At 41.6% G+C, this 24,094-nt stretch overlaps 1 protein-coding gene and 1 long non-coding RNA gene across 7 annotated transcripts; both read right to left on the bottom strand.

The window, feature by feature from the left end:
- Positions 1 to 1,492: 1,492 nt before the first annotated feature.
- On the bottom strand, positions 1,493 to 4,810 carry LOC112259310. The gene is made up of 4 exons (XR_002954817.2): positions 4,567 to 4,810; positions 4,194 to 4,244; positions 3,895 to 3,949; positions 1,493 to 2,340 (listed from the first exon to the last, which is right to left on the bottom strand). It is a non-coding gene; the product is annotated as an uncharacterized LOC112259310 (long non-coding RNA).
- A 123-nt stretch (positions 4,811 to 4,933) lies between these two features.
- On the bottom strand, positions 4,934 to 23,147 carry lin54 (lin-54 DREAM MuvB core complex component). Of its 6 annotated transcripts, none has more exons than XM_024431015.2 (14): positions 23,118 to 23,147; positions 16,498 to 17,236; positions 15,918 to 16,029; positions 15,586 to 15,698; positions 14,080 to 14,208; positions 13,657 to 13,858; positions 13,458 to 13,531; positions 13,137 to 13,331; positions 12,967 to 13,058; positions 12,690 to 12,761; positions 12,430 to 12,532; positions 12,095 to 12,232; positions 8,602 to 8,804; positions 4,934 to 8,393 (listed from the first exon to the last, which is right to left on the bottom strand). In XM_024431015.2, exons 2-14 carry the CDS (start codon positions 17,206 to 17,208, stop codon positions 8,198 to 8,200), a joined length of 2,340 nt encoding a protein of 779 aa, XP_024286783.1. In that variant the 5' UTR covers positions 17,209 to 17,236; positions 23,118 to 23,147; the 3' UTR covers positions 4,934 to 8,197. The 6 variants fall into 6 exon arrangements, with proteins under 6 accessions (XP_024286783.1, XP_024286780.1, XP_042182544.1 ...); XM_024431012.2 differs by lacking the exon at positions 23,118 to 23,147 and adding an exon at positions 19,590 to 19,737; XM_042326610.1 differs by lacking the exon at positions 23,118 to 23,147 and adding an exon at positions 18,167 to 18,374.
- Between the last annotated feature and the right edge of the window lie 947 nt (positions 23,148 to 24,094).

The raw sequence follows: 24,094 nt of genomic DNA, 5'->3' as shown, positions 1-24,094 counted from the left end.
TTTCAGAAGAAAAATCCCCCACGTAATAGTATAAAAGTGTTATTAGCCTGTATTATTAATGATTTATGAACAATTATTGTCTAAACATAAACAATGACTAATATTTGTTCATATTTAAGTGCCATTTGCATTAAATGTGTTTTAAAACATGTTCCAAGGTCAGATAAATAACCCCAATGCAAATCACTGTATATTGAATATATATTGGCTTATAGAGCAAAACGCATTCTAGGTTCCGATGTAAAAGTGGGGTTGGAGTACTCAATAAGGTTTTTAAAATCTATATATGGTGTTATTTTATGCGGCTCTGAATAATATGGAGTGCTGCTTGCCATTTACTGTGGTCAAACAGCTTAAAAGAAGGTGCCTGGACACTGTATTAGGTACAAACATAGATACCACTGTACAGGAAAAACATGTATTTGTGTCAATGTAAAAGTGGGTTGGGGAGTACTCAGTAGGGTCTGTAGAATCTATATGGTGTCATTTCACAGGGCTCTGAATAATACTAAGTGTTGCTGGCCTTTTACATTGGCCACAATATTGTGGAATACATGTAAAAGGGGGGTTGGGATTACTCAGTAGGGTCTGTAGAATCTATATATGGTATTATTTCATTGGTGCCTATATGTACTAAACAAAAATATAAACTCAACTTATAACAATGTTTCTATACAGTTCATATAAGGAAATCTGTCAATTGAAATACATTTATTAGGCCCTAATCTATGGATTTCATGACTGGGCAGGGGCGCAGCCATGGGTGGGCATAGGCCCACACTTTTGGGAGCCAGGCCCAGCCAATCAGAATTACTTTTTCAAAAGGGGCATTATTAGAGAAAAATAAATACTCCTCAACTTCATCAGCTGTCTGGGTGGCTGGTCTCAGACTATCCTGCAGGTGAAGAAGCCGGACGTGGAGGTCCTGGGCTGGCGTGGTTACACATGGTCTGCAGAGGCTAGTCGGATGTACTGCAAATTCTCTAAAACAACATTGGAGGCAGCTTATGGTAGAGAATTTAACATTAAATTATCTGGCAACAGCTCTGGGGGACATCCCTGCAGTCCAGCATGCCAACTGCAAGTTCCCTCAAAACTTGAGACATCTGTGGCATTGTGATATGTGACAAAACGACACATTTTAGTGGCCTTATACTGTCCCCCGCACAAGGTGCACCTGCGTAATGATCATGCTGTTTAATAAGCTTCTTGACATGCCACACCTGTCAGGTGGATGGATTATCTTGGAAAAATATAAATGCTCACTAACAAGGATGTAAGCAAATTTGTGCAACAAATTTGAGAAGTATGAGTAGGGTCTGTAGAATATTTTCTTTATATTCATTTACTTAAACTACAACCATGTCAAAATGTGCTCCACTTTATACTATTTATCTCATATATAGTAAATGTCTTTAGTTGAGATTTTTCCACGATGTAGTTGTAATTTAACATTATGTAAAGAGGCAAAAATGATTGATTTCGCTTCATATATATTTCCACTTTTATTTTGAAGACAAAATCGAAGTCTTAATGTTGCTGCGGTGGCGCTAATTGAGCTTCGGCTCCATCAGAGGCACAATCACCCACAAATAATCATGGGACCAATATAATCTCCCCCTTCTTCAGGCACTTCCAGTGAACGTGGCTTGACCATTCTGTACTGTACGTAGACCATATGTTCAATCACATGCATGTACTCATTCGCTGTAGGCCTACTGTACGTTGTGTAGCAAGCACAATTGGTTGCATACTTCACATTAGAGTGCACCCCCTGCCATCCGTGCCAACTTCCTTATTGGAATCTACATGATTTATATGTTTTAACATTTCACCATGTTGTATCAGACAAAAGTCTCTGAATAAAGTGAATCCGGCCATAGTAACATTGTAAGGAAAGCTGCATTTTGCATTTCCACTCATTTCACAGTATTGTATGTATGCAAACTTTGGTCCTGGCCACTCAACTTCTCATGCTACCATAGTTACGTTTTTTTTTTTGAAAAAAGTTAAATAGGTTTACTAGCAAAGCAACTGAATTTAACAATACAACTCCCTAGATGCATTTCAATTGAGTTTGTGAAACCTTCATTGGCACAAGAAATTCAATTTCATAATGTTCTAGTCAAGACAACACTGAGACATCACACATTTCTGAAATAATCAGTCACTCAAAATTACATACTTTGTAGTGTTTTCCACAAACACTTGTCATTGGACAAAGGGATAGGAAATGCTCCTATACATTTGTACTGTAGTTTCACAAGGAATCCAGTGCCATCTTTGTAGTCAATTTACTATGAAAACATGAGACCGCCCAGGGCACTCCTATTGCAAAGCCTGGAGAAAAACACAATCTCATCGTTAGTGTGAAGAGGGATGTCAGCACTAAATTAAAAAAGATACACAATATGCAGCCAAAAACATTAGAGACTGCAACATCAATCAAGTTGAATAATATTCCCTCCCAGACTTGGATGGAAGACTGGGTTAGATTTAGTGATTTTATCTGATGATTGACCCAGATCAAATAAACTCAAGGATTACATCAGTGGAGACTGGTGGGAGGAGCTATAGGAGGACAGGGTCATTGTATTGGCTGGAATGGAACAGTATCAAACATACGGAAACCACGATAAACCACATTCCATTCCAGTAGCAATGAGCCCGTCCTATAGCTCCTCTCACCACCAGATCACATACACACAAATATACATAGACAATACCATTCAAAAGTTTGGGCACGCCTACTCATTCAAGGGTTTCTTTATTTGTACTATTTTCTACATTGTAGAATAATGAAGACATCAAAACTGATATAACACTCATGGAATCATGTAGTAACCAAAAAAAGTATTAAAACAAATATATTTATTTTATGTTCTTCACAGTAGCCAGTCATTGCCTTGACAGCTTTGCACACTTGGCATTATCTCAACCAGCTTCATGGGGTAGTCACCTGGAGTGCATTTCAAATAACAGGTGGGCCTGATTAAAAGTTCATTTGTGGATTTTTTTTCCTTCCTAACTCACTTGAGCCAATAAGTTGTTGTGACAATGTAAGGGTGGAATACAGAAGATATCCCTATTTGGTAAAAGACCAAGTCCATATTATGGCAAGAACAGCTCAAATAAGCAAAGAGAAACGACAGTCCATCATTACCTTAAGCCATGAGTGGTGCAGCGGTCTAACAAATCCTTCTGACTTCCGGCGCCGACAGAGATGGCCGCCTTGCTTCGCGTTCCTAGGAAACTATGCAGTATTTTGTTATACTACTGCATGGTCGGAACTAGAAGCACAAGCATTTCGCTACACTCGCATTAACATCTGCTAACCATGTGTATGTGACAAATAAAATTTGATTTTGTTCAAATCCATGCTGTATTACAACCGGACATGATTGGGAGTCCCATAGGGCGGCGAGCAATTGGCCGAGATTCGCCCGGGTTATGGTTTGGCCGGGGTAGGCCGTCAGTGTAGAAAATAATTTGTTCTTAACGGACTTGCCTAGTTAAATAAAAAATAGTCAGTCAATCCAGAAAATTAAGAATTTTGAAAGTTTCTTCAAGTGCAGTCACAAAACCATCAAGCACTATGATGAAACTGGCTCACATGAGGACCGCCACAGGAAAGGAAGGCCGAGTTACCTCTGCTGCAGAGGATAAATTCATTAGAGTTAACTGCACCTCAGATTGCAGCCCACCTCAGATTGAGTTTAGTGGGACTAACACTTTCTTGGTTACAACATGATTCCATGTGTTATTTCATAGTTTTGATGTCTTCACTATTATTCTACAAATGTAGAGAATATTTTTTTTTAATAAAAAAATGTAATGAGTGGGTGTCCAAACTTTTGACTGGTACTGCATATACATACAAATACGCACACGTACCATACATACAGTGAGTGTATTGTTGCTCAGCACAGAAGAGCCCATTCTGTTGGATCTGTGCCAAAATTGAAATGGTTAAAACACAGTATAATCAAAGCCAGTCAAAATATGACCAATTATAGGCTAGAGCACATGTCCTCATAATAATGTTATATTAATCACTATGGTTCATGATGTGGACAGCAGATACAGATTTTAATCACAGGACGAGAAAATGGGTGCAGTACACTTCAGTCATTCCTCAATACATTGTAAGTGTTCAGGCTCAAGTTGACAGTGTAGTCAGTTTGGCATCTTACCACGTGTCCTGTATCATTTTGTCATCCATCCTGTGAGTGTATCAAACGACACTATAGAAAAGGTAAACAAGTTGATGCATTATAAAATAACATGCAACATTCTTGGATCAAGCATAGGCCACGAGCGCAGCGCACAGCGACTAAGTTACACTCCTGACCTGTGATACATAATGAAGCTAACTACGCGTCCACATAGTTGTAAAAAAAACCATGTAATCAGAGATTCATGATGTGAACAGCAAAGATTTTAAATCAGACGATGGATAGGAAATATGATATTGATAGCCAATTGGTCAGGACTTGCTATACATAGCTAACACTTCATAGCTAGTAGTAGCTAGCTTGCTATGTTACAACACGGAAGAAAACGTACTTAACTATAAAGCGGAGATATGCCTCAAATGCTATGTTATCTCGCAAAACAAGGGCGACAATCTTCAGGTTATGTTCATAACTCGCCAGATACTCGCTCGCTCTTCTCTTCATGAAAGGGAAGCGGCAAAAACTCTCGTATAATGATATACACAGCAAAGCAATGTAGGAAAAACACAAGGCGGGACTTCTATAAAATATCTTACACATCTAAGTGTTACAATTACAGTGTAGTGTTAATGCATAGCATCAATCACGTACAAATCAACTTCATGTTGTTGTCTAAAACAGACATCTGAAATCAGAAATATGACAATATCTGATCGCCCTATTCTATGTAATTAGTAAATTATGAATGCAATTTAGTGCAAAGTGAGAACTTTTTTTACAGAACTGTATAAATTTTATTTGCTTTGTATTTTGCTTACATTACAGTCACAACATCTTACATAGGCTTTACTCAATATAAATCTGAAAATAATTAAAAGTACTTTAATTTTGGTGATACTGTGTTATAGTCAGGATAACATGAGATAAATAATTCCAGACAGAAAGAGATGTTTACAAGAACGGTGACATAAGAAAAAAGACAAACATGATTTCACCTAAAAAGCAATACAGGCAATGGTCACTTAACATACGATATACAATCAAACAACCAAGTAGTACTACTGAGCTGTTGCACAGGGGCTTTTATACATGGAGGGCAGCAGGTAACAGATTTACACAGATCAGTTCAGTACAGAGATTCCCTCAGTGAAAAAAGCCTGATATTGCAAACATTGAGAAGGTACAAAGAAGATGTATTGTTTTGTCTAGTGTACAGAGCACTACCAGATGCCATGGGTTAGGTTACCTGATAGAAGGCTAGGTTTCTCCTGAAATATATAGATTTGATAGGAACTTTTCTGTTCACAGACAGAGCACAACTTTGCTGTTTAGTTTTATTGATAATATAAATGTATTTTTTATGTTACATTTCTCTCTGTTAGAAGACAATCTAAAAACAATTTCCCACCACCTTTCAACATCAGATTAAGGGAGTGAGCTGGTCAGAGGACTTTCAGAGCAGCGTTCTGTTTGTGCTCAACTATTGGAAGCCCTTTGAAACATCCCACTTTGTGGGTTGACAATGGATACTAGGGCTGTATTCAATGAGGGGAGACTCAACAAATGTTACAAATAGAAATGTAACATAGTGCCAATAATTCCAATCCTCTACCTGAAATACCACTGTATTAGTTCTACACAATACATTTCTATCTGAACGTTCTGTAACATTGCACCCTCCTGAACAGGGCCTAGAGAAATGTGTTTTATTAGGGATGAATCACGCTGCTCAAACCAATTGTTGATGCTCCTGTACAGCAATTTTGTAATAACCTCAGCATCCAGCAAGATCATCCATACAATAAACAAAGTTTTCAGTGCATAGGGATGATTACAACTTTAAAAAGGATGTGTGATGGTGTATAACATGGTCATGCTCTTTTGGACAAGGGCAATCTATATCAACAAACTCCTGCTTTTTGATAGATCTTGAACGTGTTTTAATAAGTACGTGTGCGTCTTCAACAATATTGGGGGAAACAATTGACAACGTAGTAAAAGTCCTTCAATGCCCTGAGCAGACTGAGGAACGTAAGGCAAAGGTATCCTGGGGGGAAATAAATCTACTAATAACAGTATTTTAAAAACAACACCCAAACAAGACTCACCCCAATACAAAAACAGAGAGAGATTGGCTTTGTGAGGGGGAAATGTAGCCTGGCTGGCGCGACCCACATGACTCACAGCACAGGGACAGCTGTCGTACACTGGTCTGGAAAGAAGGCCGTCAATGCAATATTCACTCAGAAATTGAGCGATGGCTTTGATTGGTTCAATCAAATGTGATTTTTCCCCCTCAGAGGTTGAGACCTCTCGTTGTTTTTAAAATACAACCATTGTAATGGAAGGGGCAGCGCTCAGGGGGCTGTGTGGCCATGCATGTTGGTGTTTGAGTAAGAATAATACAGAAGAGAACCAACCAGTAAAAACACAGCCCTCTTCATTATCGACGCATTGTGCCAACATGGAGGAGCCATTCCAGGCTGAAGTCAGGAGGACTTGAGTTGTGTGTTAGCCAGACTAGTGGACATGATAATACGGGCTTTAGAAACACCACCCAGATGCTGTTGAACACATACTTGATGGGCAGAGTTAGTGTGACACACAGAGGCCAAATCATGTGTTACCTGGTAGCCTAATCCATGATGACATTGTAGAAAAATGTTACCATGCCCAATCATCAGCTCACTGTAGACTAAAGGCACTCTGCTATGCTAAAATAGTTGCAGTGCTCCTGACATACGGTGATACTATGGCTAGATTCATTATCCAATCAAACAATCTGCCCCTTGACAGTGATCCAACATGGATGTGTGTGCACTATTCTACATACATTACTCTACATCTTTGTTATTCACAAAGAAGTTAAAGTAGGGTCACTTAGATTCCAATATTCCTATTTACCTAATAAGTGGACAACTTTCCTACCTTCACAATTAATTTAGAGTTTAGAGTACCATAAGCACTTTAGCAGAGCAAATAACTTGGATTTGATATTGTGAAGCTTTACCCTACCTGAAAGTGTCAGAAACAGGACTGTATGCTACCCCAAAACCCAGTTTGGTGAATGTAAATTTAAATAGTTACCAATTATTTGTTAAAAATGGTAAATAGAATCCATATCCATGATAAAATCAAAAGTGGGAATTTAGAATTTGTTCTTAGACATTTTTATAAGCACGAGTTGAAACGGTGGTTGAGGAAAATAAATAGTGGGGGTATCTTGTGGGCTACAGTAAAAGCTAGCAACTGTAGAGAGATCAGCATCATGATTAGAACCTGGGCTACTAACTGAAGAATCAAATGATTAAAACGTGTTAATATCACACCAGAGAGAAGGAGAGGGACAAACAGAGCCATGATAGGATGGTAGAAAAAAAATACATTAGAAGAAAAAACAAAACATGTAAAAATACCTATTATCAAAAAGTGTGCACGGTAAGTCTAAAACAACCCCCTTCAAAAAACACAAACAAACTGTGCTATTCCACTCAGTCAGAGGGTGCACCGAAACCAAGAACTGGTTAAAACCCAAATCCTGGTCCCGCTCGTTTGCTCTACCCTTGCACTTCTTTCTCTGCCAAGTCTCTCCCACAATCCTTGTTTTTTCAGGCAGGCATGGGGACAGCCACTCCCTTCAGGCTGTTCCCACTAACTGTGAAGAAGGAGCAGCACCAGCGCCATAGCACCAGCGCCATAGCAATTAATGTCCCTTAGTTTTCCCAATGCTAGAGCTCTGAGGCTGGGTAAGCATTGCACAGGGCTGTCCTTGCCTCCTGGTGCTGGGTCTAGCTAGATAACAGTTGACGGGGCAGTCTACTCTCCTCCCAATCCAATGTCTATGGGGATAGCTAGCCTGGGAGACAGAGAAACCAAGGACCTCCCAGGGATCACCACCACTCGCCAGTACCAATGTTTAGCTCTGGTGCTTGGGGAGAAAGGGGGCCACCCTTTCAGTCTCCCAGGAACGAGTTCTCTCTGCGCTGGGTGAGAGGCAAATCGAGAGAGCCCTTGGACCTAGCCTAGCAGTTGATGGAGGGACAGTCTGTCTTGCCCGCCGAGCTGATGATCCTCATGAGGCAGCGTCCAAACTCCTCCAGGATCATCCTCTCTGCGGTGGCCTGGGGCTGCTGGTTCAGCTCTGCCTGCTCAGCCTGCTCCAGCAGACACTCGCACGTCACCTCCGCCACCTCCTTCGTCACAAACGTATAGGGCATCCTGGTTGAGAGAGGATGAAGAGATTAGCCACTGCTCTAGAACAAGATACAGCATAGATGGTACAGAGCCGAGGCTGGAGAGGGGGGGATGAGAGGGAGGTGGCGTTAAGGATAGAGAAAATAAATCTAGAGAAGATGCGTTGGGGAGAGGGGGTAGGTAGAGGGGGTGAGGCTGGAGAGGGCGAGTGTAGAGAGGGAGGGAGTCTTACCTCCCCCCTCCGCTGGTGATGGCGGGAGTGGTCCGTGTAAGCAGGTCTGAGATCTGTGATGACAGCTTGGTCTTGGCTGCCGTTTGTTGTTGAACTCTGACCTCAGCTGCGTCAGCCAGGTGCATCAGAGTCTTCCTCTCAGGGCTCTCTTCAAAGTTCTTACAGCCCACACACTTACAGGTAGACGAGCACATGATCTTGGCCTGGCAGAGAGAGTCTCAATAAATAAGCAGGCGTGACCAAGAACATGGTGTGCTACTAGTAGGTCGGACCAGAAGCCTGCACCCACCGCTTCAGGGCAACATATAATAGAACAGAGTACAACGTTATAGTCCACCCTGGACTTGAACAGTCTTTACAACCAGGTCCACCTCTACAAGGCAGCAATCCCAACCTTTGCCAGGACCCTGAAGGAAGTCACCCTCAACCGCAGCCTCTCACACAGGAGCAACAGATATCCCGCCAAGACACCCCCCCCCCCACACCCTATATGCCCCCCTCCCAGTAACAACTAGTTAAATAAAAAAATTAAACAACTCCTGGAGCTCTGCTGCACGCTGGGTATGTACATAGTAAATGGTAGGTTGAGGAGACTCCTATGGTAGGTACACCTACAGCTCGTCCCTTGGCAGTAGTACTGTAGATTACTTGATCACTGACTTCAACCCAGTCTCTCAGAGTGTTCAGTCAGCCCACTGACACCCCTATCAGCAAAACCATAGTTATGATTGAATATTGCTCTGTTCAAGTAGAGGCATCAAAGCCAAAGGAACTGCACAATATAACAAAAATGCTATAGATGGAATGAAAGTAGTGTAGAAACCTACCGGGGAAAAAAACTGAACAATTAGGCAACAGCAAATTCTATTCCTTTTAGATAACTTCCTGGACAAAACATTTCACTGTATTTAGTGAAGGTGTAAACTTGGCAGTAGAAAGCCTAAATAGTATATTTGACATTTCAGCTTTCCTATCAAACCTAAAAATTGAGAGCAGGCAACCTAAGAAAATAAAAAAACAATGACAAATGGTTTGATGAAGAATGCAAAACCGACGAAAGAAATGGAGAAACCTGTCCAACCGAAAACAGATGCAGAAAACCTGAGCCTACACCTTCACTATAGTGGAGCATTGAAACACTACAGAAAAAGGAACATCACGTCAGAAATCAACACAATGTAATTCAAGAACCCATGGAATCTAACCACTTCTGGGAAAATTGGAACAAACACGAAGAGTTAGTTAATTCAGAAAGTATTCAGACCCCTTCACATGTTCCACATTGTTACATTACAGCCTTATTCTAAAATGGATTAAATACAAATCCTCAATCTACAAACAATAACCCATAATGACAAAGCGAAAACAGGTTTATGGACTTTTTGTTGTTGTTGCGAAACAGAAATACCATATTTACATAAATATTTAGACCACTTGCTTTCAGACCCGAAATTGAACTCAGGTGCATCCTGTTTCCACTGATCTTCCTTGAGATGTTTTTATAACTTGATTTAGAAAGGCACACACCTGTCTATATAACGTCCCACAGTTGACAGTGCATGTCGGAGCAAAAACCAAGCCATGAGGTGGAAGGAATTGTCCATAGAGCTCAGAGACAGGATTGTGTCGAGGCACAGAACTGGGGAAGGGTACAAAAAAAAAAATGTCTGCAGCATTGATGGTCCCCAAGAACACAGTGGCCTCAATCGGGGGATTATTGAAGAAATTAGTCTCCCTCACTTGATTAGAATATTATACGACAAGCGATGCTCTCCGTCCAACCTGAAAGAGCTTGAGACGATTTGCAGAAAAGAATGGGAGAAACTCTAAATACAGGTGTGCCAAGCTTGTAATATCATACCCAAGAAGACTCAACGCTGTAATCGCTGCAAAAGATGCTTCAACAAAGTACTGAGTAAAGGGTCTGAATACTCAGACCCTTTATACGTAAATGTAATATTTCCATTTAATTTTTTATAAGTTTGCTAAAATTTCTAAAAACCTGTTTTTGCTTTGTCATTATGGGGTATTGTGTGTAGATTGATGAGGGGGGGGGAAACAATTGAATCCATTTTAGAATAAGGCTGTAACGTAACAAAATGTGGAAAAGGTCAAGGGGTCTGTATACTTTGGGAATGCACTGCATCTATTCAAAATGAAGATGTATGGATAACCACTTCTCCAATCCTTTTGGTTCTATAACAAAATTCAAAACAGCAAAAAACATGTCCATGATCAAATACATATCTTAGAATAATCTATTAAAGAATACCAGAACCAACTGGACTCTCCAGGAACATAAAAATCAACAACCCAGTCAGGATCTGGAAAAAAAATACTTGACTCAGTTTTAGAACCCATTGCCCTCTACGGTTTGGGTCCGCTCACCAACAAAAAGAATTCACAAAATGGGACAAACACCAAATTGAGACACTTCATGAAGAATTCTGCAAAAACATCCTCCATGTCCAATGTAAAACACCAAATAATTCACGCAGAGCAGAATTAGGCCGATATCCACTAATTATCCAAATCCAGAAAAGAGACGTTAAATTCTACAACCACCTAAAAAGGAAGCGATTTCCAAACCTTCCATAACAAAGCCATCACCTACAGAGAGATGAACCTGGAGAAGAGCCCCCTAAGCAAGCTGGTCCTGGGACTCTGTGCACAAACAAACACCCCACAGAGCCCCAGGACAGCAAAACAATTAGACGCAACAAAATCATGAGAAAACAAAAAGAATTACTTGACACATTGGAAAGAGTTTACAAAAAAGAACAAACTAGAATGCTATTTGGCCCTAAACTGACTGACCCAAAATTAAGGAAAGCTTTGACTATGTACAGACAGTAGCATAGCTTTGCTATTCAGAGAGATCGCAGTAGGCACATAGTGCTCACTGCCCACAAAATGAGGTGGAAACTGAGCTGCACTTCCTAACCTCCCACCAAATGTTTGACCATATTAGACACATATTTCTGAGATTGGGGTGGCAGGTAGCTTAGTGGTTAGAGCGTTGGTCCAGTAACCGAAAAGTTGCTGGATCGAATCCCCCGACAAGGTAAAAATCTGGTGTTCTGCCCTCGAACAAGGCAGTTAACCCATTGTTCCCCGGTAGGCCATCATTGTAAATAAGAATTTGTTCTTAACTGACTAGTTAAATAAAATAAAAAAATAAAGATTGCAGAGACCCACAAAGAATTTGAAAATAACTCATATCTACTGGGTGAAATACCAGTGTGCCATCAAAGCAGCAAGATTAGTGACCTGTTGCCACAAGAAAAGGCAACCAGTGAAGAACAAACACCATTGTAAATACAACCCATATTTATGTTTATTTATTTTCCCTTTTGTACATCATTACAACACTGTACATAGCCATAATATGACATCTCCATTGCTTTGAAACTTTTGTGAGTGTAATGTTTACTGCTTGTACCATTTCACTTGCTTGACACACAGAGAGCGACAGAGAGAGAGAGAGACCCACCTCGTAACACTCGCAGTAGTTCTTCAGGCAGCCTGAGCGTTTACAGTTGCAGCCTTTGCTGTGTCTGCGGTCCGACTCGCCCTCTTTACCTTTACCGATTTTCGGCTTGAACGCCTCCGGGTTGCGGTCCAGACACGCCTGGGGAAATGATACACTCCTTTAAAAACAACTCTGTACACAAGGAGTCAGATATAACAGACAGGTATTTATTACACAAGGCCAAATCATATCACAAATCAAAGAGTACATTTGTCACACCAAGCTTTTCTTTCACACAAAGGAAGAATAAGGTGAGACAAATAAAGTGGAGTCAAATCTGAGGTCTTGTTCCTCACCTTGATGGCTTTAGCTCGGTCCGTCTCGTGTTCCAGGTTGTTGAAGCAGTTGGTACAGTTACAGTTCTGACAGAACTCCCCGTTGGCAAAACAGTCACAGTACCTGCAGAGAGAGCATTCAGACACAACATAGACAGCTAGAGGTTAGGCCCATCTCAAATGACATCTAAATACAGGACATTTACTTTTTAAAGCAGGAATCCTGTTAAACATCAATAGTTGAGTAGGTTGAGTTCCCTGTAAGTTATTATAGTACGTACAGTTTGAGACACTGAGATTTGGTGCAGTTACAGGGCTTCCGTGGTCTGAAGGCAGCGCCTGATGTTGATAAGCTGTGGGAGAAGGGAATATGCTTATAATTAGTCAGGGCAGTGAGTTTATTTCAACGTTGTCATAACATTTCATATCAAAAGGAATTTAAAACCTTCAAACAAAGGTGCTTTATTGTACTGACTTATTCTACTGACAAGGACTTCTTTGCCATCAAACCACAGATCATACTCCAGCTGGGGATTTCCTGTGTGGTGTTGTGCTTACCCATTGAGAGGCAGTCTGGCCTGAGTCTGGATGCCTGTAGGGGTGGAGAACCCAGAGCTGCTGGCCAGAGTCACATACGCAGATTGCTGGAGCTGGAGAAGAGAGAGAGAAGTGTGAGAGCACAAACACACACGTTTAAAATGCATTCAACACACATTCCAGCCCTGTACCTGTGTGACGTATTGTGCGGGCAACACGGCGTAGCCCATGTTCCCAGAGCCAGGGGCAGGCGCCAATACGGTACCCGGGGGTAGATTGGTGAGGTTGGGCTGAATCTGGGGTAGCGATGTGGCGGGCATGATCAACCTCTGCTGGGTCTGAGTGGTCAGCACCTGGCCTGACGATGTCAAGGGCTTAGGTACCACCTGAGAGAGGAGAACAATGAAGGTTTGTTCAATTACACTCACCTTATTGATAGTGCATGTTGTCGTGGCTGAGTGAATGTATGATTAGGGGAGCAATTCAATCTGTAAGTAAGTAGTGTGTTTCACCTGCTTCATTGTCTGTGCTGGGACAATGGGGACAGACATCCTGACTTGGGTTGTGTTGACCACCATGGGCTTGGCTGTGGAAGGAAAACAGGTCATTATATACCGTTGTACATACACTATATATTTATGGCACTGTTTGGAACTAAAATCCTTTCCCTGCCACTCTGTATGGATGGTGAGTTGGGAGTCTGGCTCCTACCTGTCATGGATGAGTTAGTGATGGGGCTGCCGGCATGTCCCGTGCTGCTGCCCGTGGTGGCAGTGACCAGCCTGACGTAGTGGAAGCGGCTGCCTGGCACCTGGATCTGCTGCACGTTGGATGGGGTGGACAGGGGAAAGATGGTCTTAAATTGGGTGGCGCCCACCCCTCCCACCGTCACAGTCTGCACAGGCTTCATGGTCTGTGAGGAGGGGAGAAAACAGTCAAGATTATTTCCAAGAGCATCAGCAGTAGCATACCTGATGATCAAGGTCTTGGTGATTAGTTGGCTAGTTGAATCAGGTGTTCCAGTGTTTGAATAAAACAAAAAATTTGCAGTTCTGGGGGTCAGAGAGGACCACAGTTGAGAAACACTGTTATAAAAGCTAGTTGTAGCCACGCAGTAGAATGGGTTGAGACTACCTTGGCTGGTGAGGTGGCTGTAGACTGTTGTAATAGTATCTGATGTCCCAGGTGGGCCATGTTGAGAGGCAGAGACACTGACTTCTGAGGGGAGTTGGGGACCTGTGAGGCCACCGACACCACCGTCAACTGTCACACAAAGAGAAAACAGAATGATATGTTTACTAATACATGTCAATAGCTCCAAGTTGTCATCCAAACACAAAATGGGAGAAAACTCAGGGTCCCACTCACTGGCCCAGACATGGCATAGTTTCTAAATGGATTGGGGTCATGCGGGACCTATAGCTTGGCATGCTTTCTCTTTATTTGCAGCAATTAAATATGCTAGATTTGGTTATTATGATATGTATTAAATAGTGGTGTAATATTCACTGAGTGTACAAAACATTAGGAACACCTGCTCTTTCCATGACAGACTGACCAGGTGAATCCAGGTGAAAGATATGATCCTTTATTGATGTCACCTGTTAAATACACTTCAATCAGTGTAGATGAAGAGGCAGGTTAAATAAGGATGTTCAAGCCTTAAGACATGGATTGTGTTTGTGTGCCATTTAGCAGGTGAATGGGAAAGAAAAGATTTAAGTGCCTTTGAATAGGGTATGGTAGTAGGTGCACCGGTTTGAGTGTGTCAAGAACTGCAATGCTGCTGGGTTTCACACTCAACAGTTTCCTGTGTGTATTCAGAATGGTCCACCACCCAAAGGACATCCAATCAAATTGACACACCTGTTGGAAGCACTGGAGTCAACATGGGCCAGAATCCCTGTGGAACGCTTTCGACACCTTGTAGAGTACATACCCCAACGTATTGAGGCTGTTCTGAGCGCAACTCAATAGTGGGAAGGTGTTCCTAACGTTTTGTACAATGCAAGTCATTACTCTATTATTTAGAATTTAAAATGGATTAACTGCATTCATTTTTGTTTCTGAAGTATGTCCTTTTGAGATGATTTTCTAAAAAAAAATGTATCATCTCAAAATAGGACAATGCTCCTTTAAGAGAATTGGGTTCAAAAGATATTGACCTGGCTACGGTAGACTAGCCAAGACAAATGCTAAAGTGTCTTTTGTAGACTATCAACAGTAGCCAGTATATTGCTAGTATGTTCACTTTTCTTAGTTAAAATAAATAAGCTGAGCGAGTAGATTGATGGGTGCTTGTTTTTGCTCTGGACACCATGCGCTTGTGCGTGCCGAACTCTTGTACTTCTCAAGACGTTGTGACTCACGGCAGCGTGGTGGTGCTTTAGTGAATGGCTAATCATAATCATATTGCGCAAATAGAAATAACATGACTTTTACACATGTAGTCTTCAATGGTAGACTGTGACAGAGCAAGTATACGTTGAACTGGAACGCAAAAAGGAGATCCACTGACTGGAAATGCGTTTACTGGCCCCGGGCCAGTAGGCCACTCTAATGTCAGACCCTGAAACTGCACTGGTTCTCTCTCCCTCACTCAAAGTGGGGTCAGAGGGATTGAGTGGCAGCATGTCTGACCTTGCTGGGCGACTTGAGGGGGGAGATGGCGATCTTGCTGCTGGAGCCGAGGGTCTCAGAGAGGGTGATGGTCCGCGGGGGGGTCACCGGGCTGCTTGTGGACAGGACCCGACCTGGGTGGGTGGGGTTAGGGAAGGGCACAGAATCACAACGATAAGGTCAGAACCAAATTGGGGCAGGGATCAAAGTCTATATACATTTCTATGGCTCAAAGCAGTTATAATAGTCTGAACTTTCAATTACACAGCTATCCATGGGTGTGTGTGGCACATTGGAAACCAAGCATTCTTTCTATGAAGATGTCAATATGAAGAGCATGTCAGGGGGATTACCTGTAATGACATTGGATACTGATGTCTGGGCAGTCAGACCTTTGTTGTTGACAGCTTTAGTGAAGACAAACTTTATTGGTCCAGCCGAAGACACCTGAGTTTTCTTAGCAATCTATTGAGAAACATGTTCATTTACCTTCACTGCACAAACTACAGCTTAGAGATAAAGCCCAGACCTATAAAGCCCGTCAACATCATCCACCATAAATTGTTATAGTATTTGCTTCAGAATGTTTATTTAGTCATTTCAACACTTCTGTTTGGACATGCCAATAAATGTATTTTTTCTCTATGTAAATAGCAATGATGTGGAATTGTAACCCCTCCTTTCACCAACCAAGTAAATGCATGTGAGTGTGCTTGAAATGAAGATGATCACATATGGTGTTTGTGGAGGGGTTACAGTTGGGGATGATTTCCAGCCTTATAAGGCTCTTCATGACAACACATAACTAAATTAATCTCCTCACTACACAAGGTGAGCACAGCATAGTAAAGACACTGAATTACTTTCTGATGAATTGCAAAGAATCCAGACCCTTGAGACAAAAAGGTAAACAAGTCAATAAACAGGTCTCACCTGTACAGTCTTCAGCTGCTGGGCCTGCAGGGTGGATACCTGACTGGCCGAGCTGACCGTCACCACCTTGAAATGCTGCGGGTTGGCCTTGGCCTCCCCCAGACCCTGCACTGAGGTAGACTTGGAGCCTGTGTGGGGCAGCTGCAGCACAATAGGCTGGCCAGACTTTCCTATGGCCGTCACCATGAACTGCTGGCCCCCTGGAGTAGTGGTGGTGGTGCCTTGGGACCTGGTGGTGTCTGCGCCTGGGGATGAGGCCACCTTGTTGAGGATGATCTGGTGGTGGGCTGAGAGCTTCTGTAAGCCCCCCGAGGTGAGACTAACCCGGGAGAGGCTGCTGGTGGTTTTAGGGGTGGTTGAGGTTAGGGTGGAGGCTGTGGCGGGTCGCAAGGTGAGGGAGGAGGATGAAACCGTGGAAGAGGTGAGGAGGAGCTGGGTAGCAGAGGTGGTGCTACAGAGGGTGGAACCTGTGGGGGTGGAGGTGGTCCCGGCTTGGGTCAGCTGGGTTGGAGGGGCGTCCGAACACAGGCTTACGATCTCTGGGACAGCGGGCACATCCATTTCCATGGGGACTGGTGAGTCGTCACTAGGCTGTGATTGGCCAGAGGCTGCAGGGGACTCGGCGGGGGGGTCGTCATCCATGATGATGGCCTCTGTGTCCATGATCTCATCAGGGAGCAGACTGTTCAGCTCTGGCGACACCACGTCCATGTCTGCAGGTTTACACTCAGCTCAGTCACTATTGGAAACAGAACAGGAAGCATCAGAATGTCAGTCCAATAGCTCCACCAAGCCATTGGATGTGTTAAACAACTTTTCTTTCAGTAGAAAGACTGACAGGAAAGTACCAGTACACTAGAAAACAGATATAGATAGCTGCTACTTGGGCTATAAAACATGCATTTCTAACAATAGGTTTTTATACATCTTGGTTAGTGCCCATAAGCAATTGTTAGGCAACCAAGAACAATTACAAAAGTATTTTCTATGTGAACAAAATACAGTGAGAAGCCTAAAACATAATTACCAATTCCTGCATATGATGGTGCACCACACACCACTACAAAGACAATGGAAGGCGCAAATCACCATGGATTTGAATTATGTTATTGTCACAATATACAGCCAAAACATGCAGTGTGTGACATTAGTGAATATATTAGATGTATACATCTACTATCAAAAACACAAGCGCAAATACACCAAATAGTTTCAAAGACAGCGATGAATTCATAAGCAATGAAAATGGTGTTACAGAACACACACAGGCAATAGAAAATCAAGTACTTGACGTTACAATATAAATTCATAAATAATCTGTTTAGCTAGCATTAGCAGTGTTGCAATGGCTCTGCAGCGGTAACTAACAGTGCTTTCTATGGTCGTTAACACTAGCTAGCTAGCTAAACGAAGCTGAATACGCTAACGTTAGTTTAGCTAGCCACCAAGAACAATAACAAACATGTTTATGCAACAACGTTATGATCCTTTGATTGCAACACAACTAGATCAAAAGCCTACTTTGCAACACAATCCACCGAATCTCGAACGGTGCCAATTAAATAGTTTGGCTAACATGTCATGGATTGCATAGCGGAGGTGTAGATAGCTGGTTAGTTAGCTTGGCTAGGCCGCTTTGGACATCCCAGAAAATTAATCTTTGTCCTACCTCCGGCATACGCAAAATAAGACAGATAGGATAATATACAAGTTGATAAACTAGGGGGAGGGGGTCGATGTTCATCCCTTCAATTTTCGATAGGATATATGATCGGGGCCTGCTTTTTGTTCTCTCAACTATTAAGCAGCCTGTCAAAATCATGAATTTGTGACAGGAGCAGCACTGTGAAAACGACCAGCTATAGCTTGCTAGCTACGTTTCTATTTTCAGGCCGGGTTGGATTTCGAAATATCCGCCATTTTCACCTCGTCATGAGTTCATCTAAAGAGATGAGAGGAAGAACGAGCAATAGATATGAACGCCCATGTCAGGATTCTTGTTTACCAATAAAGTAATGGGGTCACAGCTTGCGATAGATTACCTGGTAGTGCAACACAGTAATAATATTAAAGAGTTCCCCCGCCTTGTGTCACATACTGTAACAAGCCTTATGAGCCTGTAAATACTTGCATGATACTCTGTGTACTGTGTAGAACTATACAACTTACGTAAATAACGTCACGAATAATACATCTAAATTCTCTCAAATGTCCACATTTGAAAACAACTGGTGAACTGTTATTATGTGTTTTTGGTAAACCTATTCAAATGTATAATAAGAACATTCATTAGACCAACGCTTAATAGTCATTTGTCAAATAACAAACCCCCAGAGATCGAAATCAAATGGGGATGTGACTTCCTTTTGGAAGAAAGAAACCTTGAGAGGAACCCTCGACGTAATCATCTGACTATTTGACAGTCAAAGCCCCAGCTGCCTTCAAGTCATTTCACAAAGCAGACACAGACTACACTAGGAAGGTATTTTTCCGTCTAGCCAATATTGAATAGACAGGATTACTACAGAGGCATTAACCTCTGGAAGCTAAACAATGACAGGCCCGAATGGCAAACTGGCTTAGCAAAATCAGAAATTGCTGTCCATCTGTCGGAGTGCTGGAAACTATCTAGAGGGCTGCATTTGCAATGAATTTGGGGTCATTATAATCACACAAAGCTACAGCCTGAATAATCAATGTAACTCTCAAACATCAGTAAAATAATAATTATCTATGAAATATATGCAACGTTAGTTTCCTTTATCCGAAAGAATGGTGAATAAAGTTAATGGATATTTTCCAACTTCATATTGCTTCAACAACATGAATCCTATAACAAAGCTACGTTAGCTAACTAGAATAAAAGGTATTTCCACAGTTTGTAAGTACATACTACAAGTAACGTTACTATATATTGTATCTTCATATGCTGCTGACTGGCCAAATTGATATCATCAGCTGTTAGCTAGCTAGCAAGCCTAGCCAGCAGCAACACAAAGTATTGCCCCTTTCACACAGCGAACAGATTCTTACGTGGTTTGTTTCTCCCCTTGAAGCTATAATTTTTAGTGTCTCGAAACGCCTTAACTCACATACTCCTTCACCGGTCCATACAGGCGGAGCAACATTTCGGTAAAAAGCACAGAAACGTAGACGATTGTTCAAAATACCGCGCCGAGCGCCATTTCACCCCTAACATCCCATAATAATGTCACGCACTCCTTGACAACCACATGGCGCGTCATTGATCGAAGTACTTCCGGCCTCGCTCTCAGCGTGTGATAGATCTACACAACAACTCGGTAGGCACTGACAAAATAAAGGAAACACTTGAGTAAATGAGGGTTACAGAGCGAGGCAAATTGTATTAACCTGAGCCGCGGTGCACCAAATTATGTATATATACACTAGATTTCTAATAAGGGGCGCTATGTTGAAGCCACAGTGCCGTCATCATTTGTTAACGTTTACATTCGTTTTTTCCACATTTATTATATTACAGACACCTTCATGCATACTGTTAAATGATATGTGAGCTAAACAGAAAACATCTAAGTATAATTTTTAGAGATGACTAATGTTACAGGCCCAACTGCAACAAAAAAATACATGTAATTTTGTCCTTGAAACATGAACTACTCTTACTAGGGAGTGCCAATATGTCCGACCGTTGGCTCCAAAGCCAATACACAGCTTCAGCAAATCAGGTTACCAGTCTAGACCCATGACGTAAACGGGTAAAAGCGGTAAGGGAGTTGGCCATCCTCAAATCGAATAGTAATCTGCGCCAGTTGAGCATGTTATCAAGGTAGCTTGATGCATCGTCCAGAAACAAACATGTATTTTCCATCAAACATATGTTTTTATTGTCGATCCTTTTTTCATTGGGAAGGCAGAAAAAGCGGTTTTTTTATCAAAAGCAATCACATTTGCATGTGAAAACATAATCCTACTCAATGTGGTTATGGTGTTATCCCACTGGGCACAGACGTCAATTCAAGGTCTATTACACGTTGTTTCAATGTCATTTAAATTAAGTGAAAACTACATTGATTCAACCAGTGTTTTCACAGGGGGATACTTTGTATTCCATGTTGTAGAGCAGCTTCTTGGGAACACAGCAATTTATTTCATGAGGATAGGATTTACCATTGCTGAGATTTTTTTGAAGTGATCGGAAAAGGTCGAAAAGGTTGCGGACAGGTCATTGATAATCTGTTATCAATAAGGCACCTGTCTGAAATCTTAAATTCAACACCTTTTGTCCAATATTTCCAGGTAGGGTGGTCATATTGTTATGACACTTTCAGGGCTGGTGTAGAACACAGAGATGATTCAAATACAAGTAAAATGTATTAAATTCATATGCGGTATTATGCAAATTAGGTAGTTAATATGCTAATTAAACAGTACGGAAAACATCATTACAGTAACTCAAGCCCAATAATTTATGGTAGGGTGGTCATATAATTAACAAATTCCTCGGTGTCCACATCACTAAGGAATTATTATGATCCACACACACCCACACTGTCTTGAAGAAGGTACGGCAACGCCTCTTCCCCCTTCAGGAGGCTGAAAATATTAGGCATTGGCCCTCAGATCCCCCAAAAGTTCTACAGCTGCACCATTGAGAGCATCTTGACTGGCTGCATCACTACCTGGTATGGCAACTGCTTGGCATCTGACCGCAAGGCGTTACAGAATGTAGTGCGTACGGCCCAGTACATCACTGGGGCCAAGCTTCAATGCCATCCAGGACCTCTATACCAGGCAGTGTCAGAGGAAAGCTAAAACAATGTATCAAAGACTCCAGTCACCCAAGTCATAGACTGTTCTCTCTGCTACCGCACGGCAAGCGGTACCAATGCACCAAGTCGGAAACTGAAGGAAAAAGGAAACGGCACACTGCTCTTGATAGTATCACCGATCTTTAATGAGCTTACGTATCAGCCACACGGCCTTCGTCAGAGCTTTTGGGATTTTTTGAAAGTTGCACCATTATGTGGATCTGGCCCCACCCACATCCGTTCTACACATCGAAGGGGGTTGGAGGCAAAGGAAAAATAAATAAGTGCTTCCAAATATAACAATATGCATTTCATAAATATTACAAAAGTGTATAAATAAGGTGTATTAAACACGTCTGTAAAATCTCAATGAGGACATAGCAAGTTTTCATTAGTCACTGGGTACATCGTACAAAAAACGTCAGAATAATCTACAAGAGACACATATTTCATGTGCAAATTCACGACATAACATACATAGGCATTTCATCATTAAGTCCTTTAGGAAATAATGTCTGGAGGGTGAAAATCCAAAAACATTATTAATATCTCCTCACCTGTCTGATGATATCTTATCTTTCTCTATGCCACAAAATCTAAAAGGTGGAAATGTCATGCCAAGTCTGAAACTAACAGGACCATGAAAAGCTTCTACCCCCAAGCCATAAGACTGCTAAATAGTTAGTTAAATAGTTAACCAAATAACTACCCTGACTATCTGTCTTGACCCTTTTTGCACTAACTTTTTTGATTCATCACATATGCTGCTGCTACTGTTAATTTGCTATCCTGTTGCATAGTCACCCTATTCCTGGTTATATGTACATATCTACCTCAATTACCTCATACCCCTGCACATTGACTCAGTACTGCTACCCCGTGTATATAGCCAAGTTATCGTTACTCATTCTGTATTTATTCCGTAAATTAGTATTTTTCAATTATTTCTCTATTTTTCTCTCTGCATTGTTAGGAAGGGCCTGTAAGTAAGCATTTCACTGTTAGTCTACACTTGTTGTTTATGGCACATGTGACAAATAAATATGTATTGATTTTTAGCCTCCCACCAGGGTAACCTGGGACAGATAATCTAACCCCTCAGTATATTGAAAGCAGGTGCTTCTGCACAGGTGTGGTTTTAGTTCATTAAAATCCCATCATGCTTAGGATCATATATAAAAATGTACAGTTGCCCAATATTTTGGCTACCATGGCTAGAATAAGAGATCTCAGTGACTTTGAAAGATGGGTCTCAAAGGAACTGTTCTGGCGGCTCATGGTGGCTCAACGCCCTATTAAGGCGCTCTATGCTGGTGTTTCCTTTATTTTGGCAGTTACCTGTAGATCAGTAAACCTGAACAGTTCACAAAAAGAACAATTTTGGAATATAAATCAATAATTAGTTATTTGGTAACATTTAACCGCTGATGTAACAACATGTACATACAGTAGTCAATGTAAAAACACTGAGTTCAGTATAGGCTAAACACCATCTTCAGCGTTCCCAGGCTGGGGCCCTGGGGCCTCTGCCCTCATGGTCTTGCAAGCTCTCTGTACCACACTGCTAATGTAACAAAGATAGAGAGATGGGCCACGTCTCAAATCAAATTGTATTTGTCACATGCGCCGAATACCACAAGTGTAGACTTTATCGTTATATGCTTATTTACAAGCCCTTTCCCACAAATGCAGTTAAAAAGTATACAAATGAACAAATATTTAAAAAATAGTAACACAATAAAATAACTATAATGAGGCGATTTACAGGCAGGCACCCTATTCCCTTTATATACAGTGGCAAGAAAAAGTATATGAACCCTTTGGAATTACCTGGATTTCTGCATAAATTGGTCATCAAATTTGATCTGATCTTCATCCAAGTCACAACAATAGACAAACATAGTGTGCTTAAACTAATAACACACACATTATTGTATTTTTCTTGTCTATGTTGAATATATCATTTAAACATTCACAGTGTTTGTTGGAAAAAGTATGTGAACCCCTAGGCTAATGACTTCTCCGAAAGCTAATTGGAGTCAGGTGTCAGCTAACCTGGAGTCCAATCAATGAGACACGATTGGAGATGTTGGTTAGAGATGCCTTGTCCTATAAAATGTTTTCACAAAATTGAGCTCGCTATTTATAAGAAGCATTGCCTGATGTAAACTATGTCTTGAACAAAAGAGATCTCAGAAGACCTAAGATTAAGAATTGTTGATTTGCATGAAGCTGGAAAGGGTTACAAAAGTATTTCTAAAAGCCTTGATGTTCATCAGCCCACGGTAAGACAAATTGTCTATAAATGGAGAAAGCACTGTTGCTACTCTCCCTAGGAGTGGCCGTCCTGCAAAGATGACTGCAAGATCACAGTGCAGAATGCTCAATGGGGTTATTAAGAAGAATCATAGAATGTCAGCTAAAGACTTCCATGAATCTCTGGAACATGCTAACTTCTCTGACTCTACAATTTGTAAAACACTAAAAAAAGAGTGGTGTTCATGGGAGGACACCATGGAAGAAGCCACTGCTGTCCAAAAAACAACATTGCTGCATGTCAAAGTTTGCAAAAGTACACCTGGATGTTCCACAACCCTAGGTATGTTGGAAGGAGCATCATGGTTTGGGGCTGCTTTGCTGCCTCAGGGCCTGGACAGCTTGCTATCATTGACGGAAAAATTAATTCCCAAGTTTATCAAGACATTTTGCAGGAGAATGTTTGGCTATCTGTCCGACCAATTGAAGCTCAACAGAAGTTGGGTGACGCAACTGGACAATGACCCAAAACGCATAAGAGAAATGCCTTC

Source organism: Oncorhynchus tshawytscha, linkage group LG09, assembly GCF_018296145.1.
Source record: "Oncorhynchus tshawytscha isolate Ot180627B linkage group LG09, Otsh_v2.0, whole genome shotgun sequence".
NCBI classification, from domain to species: Eukaryota; Metazoa; Chordata; class Actinopteri; order Salmoniformes; family Salmonidae; genus Oncorhynchus; species Oncorhynchus tshawytscha.
Note: the sequence above shows the minus strand (reverse complement) of the source record. Positions and strands in the feature narration are given on the sequence as shown.

Bases quoted from the DNA above. Each gene is read 5' to 3' on its own strand.
- lin54 (XM_024431015.2), bottom strand. From the start codon at position 17,208: ATGGACGTGGTGTCGCCAGAGCTGAACAGTCTGCTCCCTGATGAGATC. The intron at 14,209-15,585 runs GTCAGACATGCT...TTTGTGTGACAG, and splicing joins CCCTCAAGTCGCCCAGCAAG to TTGACGGTGGTGTCGGTGGC. The intron at 8,805-12,094 runs GTGGGTCTCTCT...TCTCTCTGCCAG, and splicing joins ACTACTGCGAGTGTTACGAG to GCCAAGATCATGTGCTCGTC.